At 40.1% G+C, this 19,072-nt stretch overlaps 1 protein-coding gene across 3 annotated transcripts in view; it reads left to right on the top strand.

Annotated features, from left to right (window-relative positions):
• Positions 1-17,618, top strand: part of LOC101738795 (beta-TrCP) — a 30,480-nt gene extending 12,862 nt beyond the window's left edge. Inside the window, exons 4-12 of one of the 3 annotated variants that reach the window (XM_004925077.5) lie at positions 747-933; positions 1,810-1,945; positions 2,308-2,436; positions 3,552-3,743; positions 4,266-4,409; positions 4,681-4,871; positions 6,533-6,650; positions 7,156-7,326; positions 8,977-17,618. In XM_004925077.5, the coding sequence (XP_004925134.1) occupies positions 747-933; positions 1,810-1,945; positions 2,308-2,436; positions 3,552-3,743; positions 4,266-4,409; positions 4,681-4,871; positions 6,533-6,650; positions 7,156-7,314 (1,256 nt within the window). In that variant the 3' untranslated portion in view covers positions 7,315-7,326; positions 8,977-17,618. Of the gene's footprint in view, positions 1-746; positions 934-1,809; positions 1,946-2,307; positions 2,437-3,551; positions 3,744-4,265; positions 4,410-4,680; positions 4,872-6,532; positions 6,651-7,155 lie in introns of all 3 variants that reach the window. The other 2 variants (XM_012689550.4, XM_062675890.1) reach the window with 2 other exon arrangements.
• The last annotated feature ends 1,454 nt before the right edge of the window (positions 17,619-19,072 follow it).

Here is a 19,072-nt window from a genome sequence, read left to right as displayed (position 1 = left end):
TTCAAGCCATTCAATGAGTAATTTAGATGAGTGTGCTCAGTGCGTGTTTTTTAACGTTCTCGATAGCGTAAAAGTTAACTCAAATTTGTATGCAGTTGGAACAGCGCCTCTAACGGCAAACGTAGGCAAATGTTTCAACTCCATACAAATTAGAATTAGCTTTTACGCTTTTATAGTCTATACATCCCTAGATTAATCGAGAACATTCTAGGCAAGTCGAGTGGCTTCGATGCGTGTTTCCGCTATATGACAATAGATGGCGTTGTAAATTTCAAGCGTTCTCGATGTTACTAGTTCTTTTGATATTCATTTCTGCTATTCGGTGATAGATGACGTTACTCTTACCGGCGTAACAATAGTTTAACCTCTTCTTTTTAATTTCACCGGCTGTATACCGTATCCATTATGGCCAAGTCGTATCTTTGTAAATAGCAAATATACGACTGATCTTATACCTTTAAACGAGCAATTCTTGTATATATATAACCAGAATCTCGGAAACGGCTCCAATGATTTTCATAAAATTTAGTATACAGGGGATTTCGGGGGCGATAAATCGATTACGATTTATTTTCAGAAAATGTTGTTTTATTCGTGTTTTAAATAATCAACTTTATCGATAATTAACTTTATGAATCTTCCCGACATCTATTGGTGAATTTATTGCTTTAAAGACACAACAAGATGGCGTTATAAAAAAAAAAGCCGGTCATCATCTAGTATTGTTAATACACGCTCGTTTTCAGAAAAAGGCCTGGACCACGTCGCAGAGAACATACTGTCGTACCTGGACGCGAGCTCTCTATGTGCGGCCGAGTTGGTTTGCCGCGAGTGGTTGAGGGTGATATCGGAAGGGATGCTGTGGAAGAAGCTCATCGAGAGGAAGGTCCGTACGGATTCGCTGTGGCGCGGCCTCGCCGAGCGGAGGGGATGGTGAGTTGGCTCCTTGTGTTCATGTTGTCCTGGTACATTGACATTTTTTTTTATATAGCCGGATGGTGAGTTGGCTCCTTGTGTTCATGTTGTCCTGGTACATTGACATTTTTTTTATATAGCCGGATGGTGAGTTGGCTCCTTGTGTTCATGTTGTCCTGGTACATTGACATTTTTTTTATATAGCCGGATGGTGAGTTGGCTCCTTGTGTTCATGTTGTCCTGGTACATTGACATTTTTTTTTATATAGCCGGATGGTGATTTGGCTCCTTGTGTTCATGTTGTTCTGGTACATTGTCATTTTTTTTATATAGCCGGATGGTGAGTTAGCTCCTTGTTTCATGTTGTCCTGGTATATTGTCATCATTGTTTTTTATAGCCTTTATCCATGATGACCTTTACTGGAGCTCATAGACATCTACTACGTAAATGCGCCACCCACCTTGAGATATAAGTTCTAAGGTCTCAGTATAGTTACAACGGCTGCCCGACCCTTCAAACCGAAACGCGTTACTGCTTCACGGCAGAAACAGGCAAGGCGGTGGTACCTACCCGTGCGGACTCACAAGAGGTCCTATCACCAGTAATTACGCAAATTATAATTTTGCGGGTTTGATTTTTATTACACGATGCTATTCCTTCACCGTGGAAGTCAATCGTGAACATTTGTGAAGTACGTATTTCATTAGAAAAATTGGTACCCGCCTGCGGGATTCGAACACCGGTGCATCGCTTCAACACGAATGCACCGGACGTCTTATCCTTTAGGCCACGACTTACACTTTTTGGTTTCTTCCATCCGATTGATATTATGTGAGAGTCCTCGGGAATGAGTCGTGTGAGCAACTCATGACGTATCTGCTTCCCCTCCCCAGGATACAGTACCTGTTCAAACCGAAGCCTGGCTGCCAACATCCGTCACACTCATTCTACAGACAACTATATCCCAAGATAATAAAGGACATACAATCTATAGAGGACAATTGGAGAATGGGAAAACATAATTTACAGGTAAAAATTATTTTGCTTTATTTATTTATTTCTTACACTTCATGTAAAATTTACATTGGCGGACTTAATGCCTAAGGCATTCTCTACCAGTCAACCAAAGGTAGTGCAGAGTAAATAGTGGTAGGTGCAATGAAATCTATATATTAATACGTGAAGCAGAAACTTTGTATCCTTTTTACGAAAATTGCGCGGACGGAGGAATATGAAATTTTCCACACTTATAGAGAATATAGAGAAGCAGTGCACAATTCTCATATTTTTTAAGATAATGCATAAAAGATACATTAAATCAACAAAGAAAACATTACACACATTCCGAATCACCATTTCATTTATTCACATTTTTTTCATTTCTGTTACAGAGGATAAACTGCAGATCGGAGAATTCCAAAGGCGTATATTGCTTACAGTACGACGACAATAAGATAGTATCGGGCCTTAGAGATAACACAATAAAAATATGGGACAGAAAGACACTGCAGTGCGTCAGAGTGAGTATGGAAATAAATAACAAACCAATTGAGGACCTCAACTGGATTTATACTCAGTGGAGGACGTGGTTACTGAAGTCTATATACGTTTTTTTTAAGGGATTTTATGACCTGGTAACTAAGACCTTTAGGTCAAGTCTTATTTTAATTTTAATGATAACTTTTTTATATGAAAAATGATAATATGGATTGAAATGAAATGAAGAAGATTAATTTGTGATCAACTGGGATGAAATTCAATAAAATGATATGGGATGATTTATAGTCTTAGTAAAATGGTGGTCATTTACTGAAATTTTTTTAGTGGACTTTTTGGGAGGATCCCGAGAAGTTGCGTCCAGCAACTTTGTTTTATTTTCCCACATTTGTGCACTTTCACAGATATACTAAACAGTTAATAAACCACCATTATTACACATTTAAACCTGAAGAAACACTAAATAAACAAAATAAAACAAATCACACAACTTCATTCCTCGCGTTCCCGCCAAAAAGTCGTCTATATACAACATAAACGTTGTCAGCTCAACTCGACGCATCAAGATTTCTAAGCCTCAGTTTTTATAGTACAACACCAGCTCGATACTCATCAAACCGAAACGCATTACTGCTTCACGGCAGAAATAGTCAAGGTGGTGGCACCTACCCGTGCGGACTCACAAAAGGTCCTATCACCAGTAATTATGCGAATTATAATTTTTCATTATACGATGTTATTCCTTCATCGTGGAAGTCAATCGTGAACATTTGTCAAGTACGTATTTCATTAGAAAAATTGGTACCCGCCTGCGGGATTCGAACACCGGTGCATCGCTACATACGAATGCACCGGACGTCTTATCCTTTAGGACACTACTGGTGGTAGGGCTAGCTGTGAGTCCGTATTTCTGCCGTGAAGCAGTAATGTGTTTCGCTTTGATAAGTGAGGTAGCCGTTGTACTGTATAAACGGAGACTTTAGAACTCATATCTTTAGGTGGGTGGCGGCTTTTAAGTTGTAGATGTCTATAGGCTCCGGTAACCACTTACTTACCGGCTGTGAGCTCGTCTACTCATCTATCCCTTTCATCTCTAAAAATAATTTCTTACTACATCTTATGTCTTCGATCCTTCCAGGAGCTGCAAGGTCACACGGGGTCGGTTCTGTGCCTGCAGTACGACGAGCGCGCCATCATATCCGGCTCGTCGGACTCCACCGTGCGCGTGTGGGACGTGTCCACGGGCGCCATGCTCAACACGCTCATCCACCACTGCGAGGCGGTGCTGCACCTGCGCTTCTGCAACGGGATGATGGTCACTTGCAGCAAGGTGAGCCTGACGCTTGGTCCCCTTAGTGCCGAAGCCTAACGGGGTCTGACTTGAAGCCATTTTAAGCTATTGCATAGCTTTTATCGCGGGCCTTGAGCGCGGCGACCGAATCATGAAATTCCGTAACGAAAAAAACCTAACACCCCCCAGTCCGCCTACCATGTAGCTCGCGTTCAACACATTCACACGTGGCGCTTGTGTCGTGTTTGTGAATAAGCGCGCGGCGTGACATCGCACTGCATGCGCATCATGAAAAGTCTGCCCATCTCTCCCTCGCGCGGTCTTGCTTATGAGTGTGAAGGGGACAGTTAAGGTTTTGCTTTTGTTAATGTTTATAAATATAGCGTAGTCTTGTTTTATTATTGTTTTAATATTAAATTATCATTGTCTAATTATAATTGCATAAGTTGATAAAAAATGCTACGCAATAGATTTACCGCGGCAGTCCCCGAGTGCCACACTGTTTTTTTTTTTTTAATTAATAAATTGTTATTATAAAGGGTGTGTTTTTGCGGCTTTCAGGATCGTTCGATAGCCGTGTGGGATATGACGTCGACGACGGAGATAATGCTGAGGCGAGTGCTGGTGGGACACAGGGCCGCTGTCAATGTCGTTGACTTTGACGAGAAATATATTGTCAGTGCGTCCGGTGATAGAACTATAAAAGTACGTATTGTTACAACATCACTCACACGTCATTGCGGATCCTCCCGATCCATTAACGGTAACTTTTAGGTACCAAAAGCATCTCAAGGGTTTGGAGAGTAAATTAACCATCAGACACAGCCCACTGAGTTTCTCGCCGAATTTTCTCAGTGGGTCGCATTTCCGTCCATGGGCGCTGTCTACTAGTTAACAAATGATGTATGTTTGTTTATGTGTACGTGTATGTATGTACGTATGTAATGTTTTTGTTTTCGTTCGTGGCGTCGTGCAGGTGTGGAACACGTCGTCGTGCGAGTTCGTGCGCACGCTGAACGGGCACAAGCGCGGGATCGCGTGCCTGCAGTACCGGGACCGGCTCGTCGTGTCGGGGTCCTCGGACAACACCATCCGGCTGTGGGACATCGAGTGCGGCTCGTGCATCCGGGTGCTCGAGGGGCACGAGGAGCTCGTGCGCTGCATACGGTCAGTCAGTCAGACAGCGAGGACTTCGCTTCGGAAACATTATTGAAGTGAAACTTCTTTAGGATCGTTGTGATTTCAAACTGGATGAAACGAAATGCAAAAAAAAAACGTATGGCACTCGGGAACTGCCGCGGTATAGCTATCGCATAGCATTTTTTATCAACTTATGCCATTATAATTAGACAATGATAATTTAATATTAAAAGAATAATAAAACAAGACCACGCTATATTTATAAACATTAACAAAAGCAAAACATTAACTGTCCCCTTCACACTCATAAGCTAGACCGCGCGAGAGAGAGATGGGCAGAATTTTCATGATGTGCATGCGGCAGCGCGACGTCACGCCGCGCGCTTTTTCACAAACACTACACAAGCGCAACGTGTGAATGTGTTGAACGCGAGCTACATGGTAGGCGGAGTGGGGGTGTCAGGTTATTTTCGTTACGGAATTTCATGATTCGGTCGCCGCGCTCAAGGCCCGCGATAAAAGCTATGCAATAGCTTAATAAGTGTGCCGCGATCGGCTTGCCGAAGCGGCTCCGAGTGGCGCCGATAAATCACGGAGCGCTCCACGCGGTCTCGCGTCCCCGACTTGTTCAGTGTGTTTTTATTGATAGCTGAGTCGCGCGATGTTACTCGCGGTTATTGTCGTATCGCAAGTGACGCCGCGGGGCGAAGCTAGTCTAAAAAAAGTAGGCTACGTTACTCCTTATATCATCAGCTACCTATCAGTGAAAGTCTCGTCAAAATCGGTCCAGCCGTTCCAGAGATTAGCCGGAACAAACAGACAGATAAACAAAATTAAAAAAAAATATCAATCACTAATTTATTTCTTAACATATTTAAAAGATATTAAATTTTATATCGATCAAACCAAACTAATTCGATAACAAAAATGTGTGCGTGTACTAGTGTACACACGTAAGAAGTGAAACTTGTTTATGGCCTTATTTTTCGAAAAATGATCTACATGCAACTTTCTAGAAATTGGTTAAATAAAGTTAAATTAGATAAAGTTTAAACAAAAGGATTTTATTATCATAGACATGAATACAAAAAAGTTAAATTAGATAAAGTTTAAACAAAAGGATTTTATTATCATAGACATGAATACAAAACAGATGGCGCGTAACGGAAAAAAGTGACGCGTAACCGAAAAATGTGACGGTAAATTTTTTTCCAACGCCGATAAGGAAGTTTCACTTCAAAAAAAGATGTTGTTTTGGTATCTGTACTGTGTATGTGAAGGTCTGTGATTTATTTTATATTGTCTATTTAGCTTTCTTCAAATTTAAATGTGTAATAACGGTGGGTTATTAACTTTATAATATCTGTAAAAGTGCACAAATGTGGGAAAATGAAACAAAGCTGCTGGACGTAACTTCTCGGGATCCTCCAAAAAGTCCATTGAAAAAATCTCAGTAAATGACCACCATTTTACTAAGATTAATTTCATCTCAGTTGAGTTGAGTAGAAGTACTCATATCTGTTCATAAAATATTTATAACTACTGATTATTATGACCATGCACCCCACGGTTTTTTTTTACAATAAATTCATTTTTCTTACACTATTTTTAATTCAAATTTATTTTCTATTTTTTAGTGAATTTTTTTATAAAAGCGTTTTTTTTTAAGACTTACTTTGTGTTTGCAGGTTTGACAATAAGCGAATCGTGAGCGGCGCTTACGACGGGAAGATCAAGGTGTGGGACCTGCCGGCCGCGCTGGACGTGCGGACGCCGCACCAGGACCTCTGTCTGCGGACCTTAGTCGTGAGTGTTCGGGAGGTCAGGCGGTAGCAAAGTGCCGTCCTCGATCTTCTTTGGATAGTAGATTCATTCGCGAAGCAGCTGCTCTTGAGTTGTTAGGTCTCCTTCGAAGGCGCTCGGGCAGCTGTTAGCAAAACCCACTCCTCCTGGCTGAGTCTTTGCTCGTCCACTCCTGGCTGAGCTTTTATTTACCTATCTATCCTGGTGAAACTCGAAAGACCTTCGGGCCACCAGTAATACATCATCCAAAAAAAAACAGTAACTAAAAGTTCACTGATTGATTGATAGCATATAAAGTGAGTGTTAAAAAAAAAGAAAAATTACCTTATTAATGTATTGTTTTTTAATTGTCTTTCTAGGTAAATGAGCAAAAGGCCCATCTAATGGTGATTGGTTACCGTCGCCCGTGGACATCAGCACACCAGACGCTAAGCTGCTGTTGTTTATCACTAAGTACCCTCCAATGTAATTACGTGTATTTAAGTGAAGGTCTCTGTTTCCGGTCAAGGAGCACACGGGACGCGTGTTCCGTCTTCAGTTCGACGAGTTCCAGATCGTGTCCTCGTCGCACGACGACACCATCCTCGTGTGGGACTTCCTCAACTACAGCGGCGCCTCGCCCCCGCCGCGCGCGCGCTCGCCCGCAGATAGGGACCTGTTCGACTAGCGCCGCCCCCCGGTACGACCACACGCATATACATATCGACGCTCTAAAGGCAAACGTGACTAATGCGGAGTTTACATTACGAAATTAGTGTCATGCATGTCGAGCTCAATTTCACGAAAGTAGTTTCGATTTAAGCGAAAGTAATTTCGTCAAAAAATTAGTGTCGCGAAATCCACAGTATCGCAGTAACCATGACGCCATCACCATCAAAGCTATATTCTATGCTATATGCTATATTCAATGTAGCTAAAGAAATGCTTATATACCTATAAACTTAAAAAAAAGACTATCAAGAAAAAAAAGGTTGGTAGATTCGAGGATGGTCAACAAGAAGGCATTTAGGTGCAATGAAGTTAGTCTCTGAATTAGCAGATGAAGATCCTGAGAGTTATAAAAACTATTATCGAATGAGTGAATATAATTTTGCTTTTTTACTGTAGGTGTTTCGGGTCCCAGAGACACCGTTGTCGCTGATATTCATTAATAAGATCTATATTTTTATCTGTACTCCATCGTTGGTTTGCCATTTTCAACGCTTGAAGCGCGTCCGAACTAACAATACACACGTCCGCACAGCGCAGGCCCTTTCGCGACATTAGTTTCACGTCGCGTCTACACTATGAAATTAGTTGCATGACACTAATTTCACCAAAAAATCGCGCAGGGCACGAAACTAATTTACATGCATGAAATTAATGCATGCATTACGAAAGTATTAAATTACACGTGAAACTGTTGGTAAAACTAATGTCACGAAATTAATTTCACGCCACTAATTTCGTAATGTAAATTCGTGAAGCGTCAATGCGTGAACTTTACAGTAGACTAATTTAATGTTGAAAAAAATATTGCTTAGATGGGTGGACGAGCTCACGGCCCACCTGACGTTAAGTGGTTACCGGTGCCCATAGATATCTACAACGTAAAAGCTGAGGTGTTTCAGGATTATCCATTCTTTGTGGGACACCCTGTATATCGAAGTCGTCGTGGCCTAAAGGATAAGAGGTCCGGTGCATTCGTGTATAGCGATGCACCGGTGTTCGAATCCCGCAGGCGAGTACCAATTTTTCTAATGAAATACGTACTCGGCAAATGTTCACGATTGACTTCCACGGTGAAGGAATAACATCGCGTAATAAAAATCAAAACCCGCAAAAATATAATTTGCGTAATCACTGGTGGTAGGACCTCTTGTGAGTCCGCGCGGGTAGGTACCACCGCCCTGTCTATTTCTGCCGTGAAGCAGTAATGCGTTTCGGTTTGAAGGAAGGATGGGCTACCTTAGAACTTATATCTCAAATGTAGATGGGCGGGCGAGCTCACGGCCCACCTGATGTTAAGTGGTTACCGGAGCCCATGGACATCTACAACGTAAATGCCGCCACCTACCTCGAGATATGAGTTTTAAGGTCTCAGGTTTACAGTACTATGCATAATGTTTACAGTACTATGCATTTGTGCGCACATAACTTATGTTGCAAGCCAGATTTTGTTTCTTTTTATTTGTGTTTTTTATGTATCTTGTGTAGCTTGTGATGTGTATTTGAGCAGCTTGTGATGTGTATTGTGAGCCTAATAAAATAAATAAATAAAAATGGATAAACAAGCTTATAAACTATAATACATAGGCAATTAGTGACCAAATCTATTATTCTTTTCCAGGTAACATTCTAAGACCACAATGAGACTACGTTTTTTTTTTAAAAAGTTTAAACGTTAAAGAGAATTAATTATTAAATTAATGAGGGATGTAAGTAATTAAATAGATTAAAAAGAGAGAGAAAGAAAAAATAATTAAAAAAAGAAAACAAGAAAGAAAAAAAAACTAACTAAAATATGGGACAAAACATGAAATAATTGTTGTAAAGTTGGTTCGTTTTGTTTTTTTTTTAGCGAAATGAAAGTTTATAAATAGTGTCGACGCTTAGTAGTTACTAAGGTATATTTACAACGTAAATGAATAAATGTAAGATGAGAGAGAAAGAGAGAGAGAGAGAAAAAAAAGATGCAAAACGGAATCTCCTGAGATTTTTTGTTTTTTTGACCTTTGACGAAAGAGAAATATTAAAATAAAAAAAGCTCGACTATAAACTCTTCATCTGTGATGGATATTAAGATTTATACGCGCGGTGAAGAATTATGTATTTGTTAAACAGAAAAAAAAAATTTTTTTAGCGCGGGAAAACTCGGCACGCCATGTTTGATTCGTGACGTCACTATGTCAATGACATTAGAAACAAAGTTTGTGGTAGGAACCCGTGGAAGACATTCGACAGAAGTGAACCAAGAAAAAAAAAATTTGATACTAAATTGATTACTAAATTGAAAGACTGAGTGAGAAATATTTTAAAGAGCTAGTTAAATTATATTAAATTAGCGGACCCGACAGAAGTTGTCCTGCGAAAATTCGTTCAAGTCGATCCATCCGTTTGGTTGTAGTATAGATAAATAACCTAGATACCGACTGCAGCGCCAACTGCCGGGCTGATTTGTGAATCTAAACCATCCAGGGCGCCATACAAACGCATACAAAAAAAAAACATTCAAATCGATCCAGCCGTTTAGGCGGACTTCAGTGACAAACACACGCACAGCAGAAATATATATATAAAGATTTGTTCGTCTGAAGCTAAAGTCATTGATATCCGAACTCGCATTGATGTCGATATAAATGCATTTAGGTATATAGCTTTATTCATAGACAAGAACAGAACCTTAGTGCCACCAAAGTGTTTATTTTGACGTTTGACGTATATAATGACGTAATGAATCCATCATGGCGTCCAATACATACAGCGTGTTCTTAGAACAGATAAAAATGTTGAACATATTTTTTTTGGAATCAAATTTAACAGATTTCTATTGACGGTGTTTAAGTGCACGTTGTGTGTTGTATTTATCGAAACTAGCGTTCACCGGTTGAGCGAAATTCGACCATAATCGCGTTTACCGTAAGACTTAGATTCATATGAACTATTAAATTTTCTCTTTTGATTTTGTTATTGACGTTTCTCGAAAGAAAGGTGATAATCCCTTGATGAGCAGACGAGAAAATGGTGTTTAAACTGTTTTTATATATAGATCGGTGCGAATGGATCGCAAACTCAATGTGGTATAGTCAGCTTAGTCTGAGTGACGACCGGCATGTGCATATAATAACGACGGGTGAAAAGCTATTTGGTTTAAAGGTCATTTTAGCAACTTTACAGGAGAGCCATTTCTTCTTATCAGCCCATGGACGTCCACTGCTGGACATAGGCCTCCCCCAAGCCTCGCCACACAGACCGGTCCTGCGCTGCCTGCATTCAGCGGATCCCCGCGAACCTCAATAGGTCGTCGGCCCATCTTGTGGGAGGCCTACCCACGCTACGTCTTCCAGTACGCGGTCGCCACTCAAGAACTTTCTGGTCCCAACGGCCATCCGTTCTGCGAGCAATGTGTCCTGCCCACTGCCACTTCAATGTCGCAATCCTTTGGGCTATGTCGGCTACCATGGTTTTCCTGCGAATCTCCTCATTTCTGATTTGATCTCGCCATTTAGAGTTTAAAATTTAGAAAATAATTCGTAACATTAAAACTTCAACTACCTGAAATAATTGATAACAATGAAACTTCAGCTGTTTGAATGGATAATTGAAGTTCAATTAAAAATATCGAACTGTTGATATGCTAATACAAAATAAAATGGGACTTTAATTGCAAAGATAAATGTCGTGTGTTAAGCGAGATCTTGCTTAAACCAAATAGCCTTGCATCTCTCGATATATAGGGTGTATAGGTTCTACGCCGAGATTCCCTTGGCCTATTTCTACAGAGAAGCATCGCAACGTGCGAAATCATGGGTTCCGGATAACATATATTATACAATCTAATAAATTATTAAATATAACATTGGGCGATGCGTCATGTAGTTATCGACAGCACCAAGGGTCTTGTCCATATGTATGTACGTATCGAATTGTAATCATATAGTCGAGCACCGCGGGTTCGCTCGCGTTAAAATTGTTATTTTTTTTTGAAAGACGTTGCATTTCCCCTAAACGTACCATTAACTTATATATGACAAAAAGGCTGGTTGGTTGGTGTTTTTAAAATGATGACAGCGACGGTGACGCCATTCCCTTCCATCATTATCATTGCCTTCCATAGTGACAGTAATTAAGAGTCACTTTTCCAATCAAGTGTACAGCGATAAAAGCAGAGAGCTCCGCTCGGTTCGGCTGCTCGAGTCTGAATGTTTTGTGCGACAATAGTCACTCGTATTTATATAGTAGAATAGTGGGGGTAGCTTAGTCTCTTTACATGCGTAACATTAAGGAAACGGTTAACTTTAACTATTTTTAGTTAGCCAAATAAAGACGTTGCACTGACATATATAATAAAAGGATATAGTATAAGATCAGCAAGCTGAAGTGGCAGTGGGCAAGCCATGGACCAATGACCCAGTAAAAACCGCTGGATCACGTTGGATGTAGGCGGCGACGGATCGGCCTCACTGGAGATCGATTGGAGACGCTTATGTTCAGCAGTGGACTGGCTATATAGGCTGGTGGTATCTGCTGCAAACCTTATTATCATTATCAAACGGAAACTTTCAATATAATAGGATATGGCGAGTTAGGTGCATACCAAAATCCTTTCTTCCACACGATCCCTCGCTTATCAAGCTAAGATTGTCTTGCTATTTCAATTCTTTGCTGGACTTTTGTTTGGCGCATCTTCGCTCATCTTCTACACCTACGAACAGGAGTATAGGAGAAGCAGAGTCTCAAAGAATTTGCGTTATGTACTTCAGATTCGAGGCCTGCATACCAGAGGAAAGCAGTGATGTAAATATAGGCATAAATAATTTACGTCTGCTTTGAATTACCACAAAAATATCAAAAGCTCCACAGCTCAATCTGGCCTATTGTAATTGAGGACAGTCGTTTGGATTTGAAATGGCCTAGTCACGTCGCAGCATCTCTAGTCTTTAGACGATGTTACCTTAGCTGAGAGCCTTGATTTCAGCGTAACCTTAATTAGTAGGTGAGCTCACGGGGCTCAAACCTGAGGACGTTGCTAACACGAACCCTAGCAAGAGCCGTGCTTCGCAGAATCTACCACCGGATCGGAAACGCGACCCACTGAGAAGACCCGGCGAGAAACTCAGTGGGCTGTGTCTGTGGGTTAATTTACTCGTCGAGCCCTTCGTCGCAAGCGACAGGTTCGACGAGATCGATGACCGGTGCTTGAGGCACCTAAAAGCACCGTTAGTGGATCGGGAGGATCCGAGATGACGTGTTTTGGGCGACGTCGACTGCTTTCCATTCTGTCCGCAGGATCGGGAATGGCTTTGCTGCTGTGATGGTCCCTGCGTATATATGTAAATCTAACTGCTTAGTACAGCGTAGTTTTAGATCAGGGAGATGTTGAAAATATTCTTATTTTGTTTCAAAGCTATGACCAGTTTGAATAAATTTCCGACGAGTTTGGGACCGATTTCTAATCCGGGGGTAGCAACAATGACAAGGAAAGGTTGCGTGTAACGACTTATGACGTCAGCGCCGTGGGTGCCGGCGTGCGAGAGAGAAGGCAAGATCAATTCAACACGCATCCGCTTTATTTTTAAACATTGAAGTATACTTTGACAAAGTATTCTTGCTTCCGATCTCAATGTGCGTTTTCGCGAATAGATTAATTATCACGGACGTTCCTCTAATAAATAAATGTATCAGATGTTACAGAAGTAGAACTTCTTTAGTCCGTCTTCTTTTTATTCAGTATTGGCTTCTGTGCGAAGCCATTGTTGCCAGGTTAGGGCTTTTTTTTGAGTCATTTATTACATATTATGTTCTATGGAATATATTACGGAGCGATATGAGATGAAGTTGATTTATTTGAGACTTGAATGAATTGGGGATGAAATTAAATGAAACGTAGTGAGATGTGATGAGATTTACTGGTGGTAGGACCTCTTGTGAGTCCTCGCGGATATGTACCACCGCCCTGCCTATTTCTGCCGTGAAGCAGTAATGCGTTTCAGTTTGAAGGGTGGGGCAGCCGTTGTAACTATACCTGAGAACTTATAGCTCAAAGTGAGTGGCGCATTAACGTTGTAAATGTCTATGGGCTCCATTAACCACTTAACACCAGATGGGCTGTGAGCTCGTCCACCCATCTAAGCAATAAAAAAAATGATAAAATCCTCTATCCGCGTCGTTTCCTCACTGCTGAGGGCCATCATATCTCGACAGGATTTTACTTCTTGTAATGTCCCTCCAGCGCCTCCGATCATTGGCTGCATAAAGATAAAATCCCACTGAGTCTCGATTTCATCACATCTCACAGAAGGTGGTTATTTGCTGAGACTTCAGTGGAGTTTTTGGAGGAAAGCGAGAAGTCACGTCCCGTGACTTTGTTTCATCTCTCCCAAACACCCAAACCCCGCCCGCGGAACTTTAACAAACCCTAAACGCTCAATAAGCCGACATTAGCGTATGAACTTGAAGTGACACTAAATTAACAAAATCAAGCAATTCAAATGGCTTCGCTAGTCGCGTTACCTCCAAAGAGTCGATTATTGATTTTAATACGAAATACGCAGACGACCTCTTACTTTGTAATCAGAACGATCGTGGTTTGTTCGGAGGGGACCTTACCGCCTTACACATAGGGTAGCGATTTCAATGATTTCGAAATAAATATCGCCAATTTTGCTCTCAAGTTGAGGTACGATTTTGGGATACGATTTGTCGTATCGCGATCGTGTCGTAAAACGAATTAGATAACACTAAAGGTTTTTTTTTTTTCGGGGGTCTTCGTTTATGATTTTGTTGTATGGACAATATGTTTGTGTAAAGAGACATACTCTGAGAATAATTGTATATGGAAATTCGCTTTTTTTTATTTCACAGTCGGCGGAGGGGATCGCTTAGGAAATTATTAAACCCCCCCCCCCCCCCCCTCCCCTGGTACTTATATAAGCAGGAAAATAAATAGGAGCCAATTCAACACGAGTATTTTGTTGTTGATTGGCCACGCAGAGCAAGAAACGACGATTAATGTTGATGATGGTTGAGAACAGACTTCAAGATTTATTGGGCATACCAATGGGAACAACATTCAGACAAAAAAAACCAGTGTGCTTTAGACCACACGACTAAAGTAAAACTTCTTTAGCTCGCACCTTTCTGGCCCCTACGGTAACATACGAAACGTAACTCTCTCTCTCTCTCTTTCGTATCTTCACTAACTCATATCTCCCTCTCAACTTCCGTTCGCCTCGCCCGATCACACATTTCGTAACGCTCACGTAACGCATTCACGAGGTCACTCCGCAAGCCAAGCGTGCGTAAAGAAGTTTTGCTTCAATTAAAAATATTATTAAACGGATTTACAACGATTTTTACATTTAGTAATGGATAATAGCGATTTATAATGTACATAGATAGCGGCGAAAGAATTAATAAAATCGTAATAAAATAATTGACAATTTCGGTTCATAAATGACGGAGAATTCGTTGAATACAGTCGGAATGTAGAAATTCCTTTTTTTTTTAAGTCGATTAACATGGGCTATTCCTCGTGAACAGATATGTTGAAGAATGTGGCTTTTCATCTGTAAGCCGCGCCAATAAAGAAACGAATCTAAAATGGCGGCGGCGATCATGCGCTCTCACTCTAAACTATTGCTGTCTTTAGTCCGCACAGGGCGCGTACTGCATGCAAAACAAAATATATCAGTTCTGACTTTGTTTGTTTTTTCACTTTCGAGTTGTGCGACTTAGATGGCTGGCAGCAAAAGTGTCTATGCAAGTTGCTTCCCAGATCAGACACCTCCCCCTCTGCCAGGGCACCAAAGTAAAGTACATTCTCTTTTTTTTTATTTTTTTTTACAATAAACAACTTTTTCTATCTTTCTTTTTGTTTGTTGACCCTACCATCTGTCAGTGTAGGTATATAGACGCCATTTTCGATTCGCTTCTTTATTGGCGCGGCTTATACATAGATATTGTATAGAAGCTGAATTGTATAGAAACTTCGAAATGTTGGGAACGTTCCCTTTGAACTATGTGTATGTAATTTGCTCTCAAATAAATCAAGGGATGGACATTGGTGAGTTCATATTGATTTGAAAACGCAAGGTAACGTACAGACATGGCGGACGCGGGTCGCGTTCACCCGAGGTCATTCAACTCGCGCATCATATCGAGGGATGAAAAGTTATTTGGTTTAAGCGTCATTTCGCTTAACACGCGACATTTATCTTTGTAATTAAAGGTCCATTTTATTTGGTACTAGCGACCCGCCCTCGCTTCGCTTCGGAAACTGTAATTTATTATTGATTTCTCCACTATTTAATGGATGTTATTATACATATAAACCTTCCTCTTCAATAACTCTATCTATTAAAAAAAAAACCGCATCAAAATCCGTTGCGTAGTTTTAAAGATTTAAGCATACATAGGGACAGAGAAAGTGACTTTGTTTTATACTATGCAGTGATTAGCATCAACAGTTCGATTATTTTTAATTGAACTTCAATTAAGTTATTTTTTAATTGAACTTCATTATTTTTAAAGTTTAATTGGCTCTCCTGTGCGATTTCGTAAATGTCGCTAAAACCAAATAGCTTTTCATTTATCGATATTATTTTAACCATAAACTACCTAGCAATGTTTATTATTGCCTTGCAAATACTTTTTTTGTTTGTCAGATTGTAGGATTCGCACTATTGGATTTTGTTTTTGGAAACGATTCCGATTTAGGCCGTATCAATATCGAAATATGCCTACATCACTTTTTAATTACCATAAGCCAAATTTTTAAATGCGTCTGTAATGTCATCTGCTGTCGTTGTATGCTAGTGTACTTAGTGTAAAGAATATTGAGGGTAGAATTAAGGAGTGCCATCTTGTATAGGGGACAAGCTGAAACAAATCGGTTGTCTGTAAAGTCGGTTTACTGATGGAATGGTTTCATTTTTCAATTATCGAAATTATCGTTGCTTTAATATATAAACAATTGACACCACATTCACTTTTCAGTGAAGTTCATACTTGACGAAAACATGTACGCCTCAGAGCGAGGTAACGCCGCATGAGTCATGTTTTTTCGTGCGTGCAGCCGGCTCCATCGAATTAATAAGTCGTTGTCACGTCCAAAAGTATTCATCTGTAAAAAACAGCAAGGTATTGTTGGAAGACTCACCGAAATAGCGCTAGGGTAGGATGTGGAAATATGAATATAGCAGTTTTATATAGAGTGAAGTGTGCTAAGTTGAAGTTAAGTGTAGTACCTAGTTAATGGCGATGTTTTTAAAATCTTTCCCCTTTGCTACTGTGGCGCCATCTTCATTGGCTTCCTTTCAGCGGACACTTTTTAATACAGGAGATATGGTGTTTCTTACGTCTATTCTGCATAGCAGCGCCATAAAAAAGCACACTACAATCCAGCATATTCGACTCTGTTTAAAACTGCTATATTCATATCATTAAAACGCTTTTATTAGCTTTAGACGTATGTATGTTTCTAACGGAACCTTTGAACATGTTTTTGACCCCCTTCAAAACGTCGGATTAACTTGAAATTTGGTATGCTTATTAAGGAACGATGACAATTCAATATTTAAAAAAAAATTAAAATTCATCTCAAAAATAAATAATAGTTTAAAAAAACTAACAAAATACGCAAAATCCAACAAAAAAATAGAAAATCAATTTTAATAAATTTGAATTTACATTAAAAACATTTTTTCTATTTCAATATTAGATAAATTCAAATTTATTTAACATTTATTTTCTATTTTTTTTTAGTTGGATTTTCTATAAAAGCGTATTTTGTAAATTTTTTTAGACTATTATTTATTTCCACTTTCTACACTAGCGCTATTTCGGTGAGTCTTCCGACAATAACTCGCTGTTTACAAGTGGACGCTTTTTCAACTTATCCCCTATACAAGATGGTGCTCCTTAGCTTTTCCCTCCATATCAGCAATGACAGATGTATGGTTTAGTTTTTTTTTTTTTCAAATAGTGGCAAGCAATGGACTCGTATTGAACTCCAAAGAGTTGCCGTTTCTGTAATGGCCATTTCGAAATGTCTGCATTTTTGGTAATTAAAAAGTATGTATTTATACTTTTAATAGGAAGAATGCACGAGTATGCATAAGTGTAATAATGTTTAAGGTCTAATTTCATTGTACAGTAGTATGTATCTATATAAATATAATAATATTTTTTTTGTATTTTCTATTTTTATTTTTTTGGTTATTAAAAATTAAATTAATTAATGTGTACATAAATAAAAAGTTGTGCTTACTCTATGGTCTTTGTTTTTTAGTATACCTACCTAATAAAGGTAACTAATTATGTACCTACTTTTATTTTTTTATTGCTCAGATAGGTGGACGAGCTCACAGCCCACCTGGTGTTAAGTGGTTACTGAAGCCCATAGACATCTAAATGCGCCACCCACCTTGAGATATAAGTTCTAAGGTCTCAGTATAGTTATAACGGCTGCCCCACCCTTCAAACCGAAACGCATTACCGCTTCACGGCAGAAATAGGCAGGGCGGTGGTACCCACCCACGCGGGCTCAGAAGTCCTACTACCAGTAACTAGTATATGCTAAGGCATTATTTTTATTTTGAGTCTGTCGTATTAATTGGAGGCTTGTCATTTTGGTCATGAATAGTAGTGGGAAGTAAAATTGGGAATGTTATTTCTTTTTTTTTACTGACTCAAGAAGAAATTAACATGCGGACACATCGCATGTGTTTGCCGTTTTTTCCACTATGCTGTCACATTTAAATCAGACTGTTCAAAATACTTAAAAACATTGTAAATTACTTTTCTCTCTTTTTTCCCTACTAATGCTGGCAGCCTTGAGATAACTATTTCAGCTTCGTCCTAACATGTAGGTGAGCTCACGGGGCTCCAACCGGAGTGTTGCTAACACCGGCCCTAGCAAGAGCAGTGCTTCGCAGAATCTACCACCGGACCGGGAACGCGACCTACTGAGAAGATCCGGCGAGAAACTCAGTGGGCTGTGTCTATGGGTTAATTCGCTCGTCGAGCCCTTCGTCGCAAGCGACGGGTTCGGCGAGGACCCAACTGCATTCTTAACGCGAACGAACTAATATAGGGGAACTAGGGATTTGTCAATGAATTTGTGATAAAATAAATAAATAAACGCGATAGGTATGCGATTTGGAAATATAATGAAACTTGTCATTTAATAACGTAATTGAGTATAATTTTATTGTGATTGGCATAAAGGACAACTTGAATTAGATTCCAGTTCACTTGAGGAGTTGCTGTATACGTCATCGTCATCAGGGCTCTGAAACTGCGATACTTTAAGACACATTTTTTTGTATGGAAACTAGCGTCATCTTGTGATTGATTGTGGTTACTGGTGGTAGAACCTCTTGTGAGTCCGCACGGGTAGGTACCACCGCCCTGCCTATTTCTGCCGTGAAGCAGTAATGCGTTTCGGTTTGAAGGGTGGGGCAGCCGTTGTGACTATACTGAGACCTTAGAACTATATCTCAAGGTGTGTGGCGCATTTACGTTGTAGATGTCTATGGGCTCCAGTAACCACTTAACACCAGGTGGGCTGTGCGCTCGACCACACATCTAAGCAATAAAAAATAAAATAAAAATGTAGCGGATGCCCCTAAACTTATATGTTGTTAAAGTTAAGGCATTGCGGGTGGGTACCACCACCCTACCTATTTCTGCCGTGAAGCAGTAATGCGTTTCGTTGAAGGGTG

The sequence above is a fragment of the Bombyx mori genome, chromosome 24 (genome assembly GCF_030269925.1).
Source record: "Bombyx mori chromosome 24, ASM3026992v2".
In the NCBI taxonomy this organism is placed as follows: Eukaryota; Metazoa; Arthropoda; class Insecta; order Lepidoptera; family Bombycidae; genus Bombyx; species Bombyx mori.
This window is presented reverse-complemented; position numbering and strand designations above follow the sequence as displayed.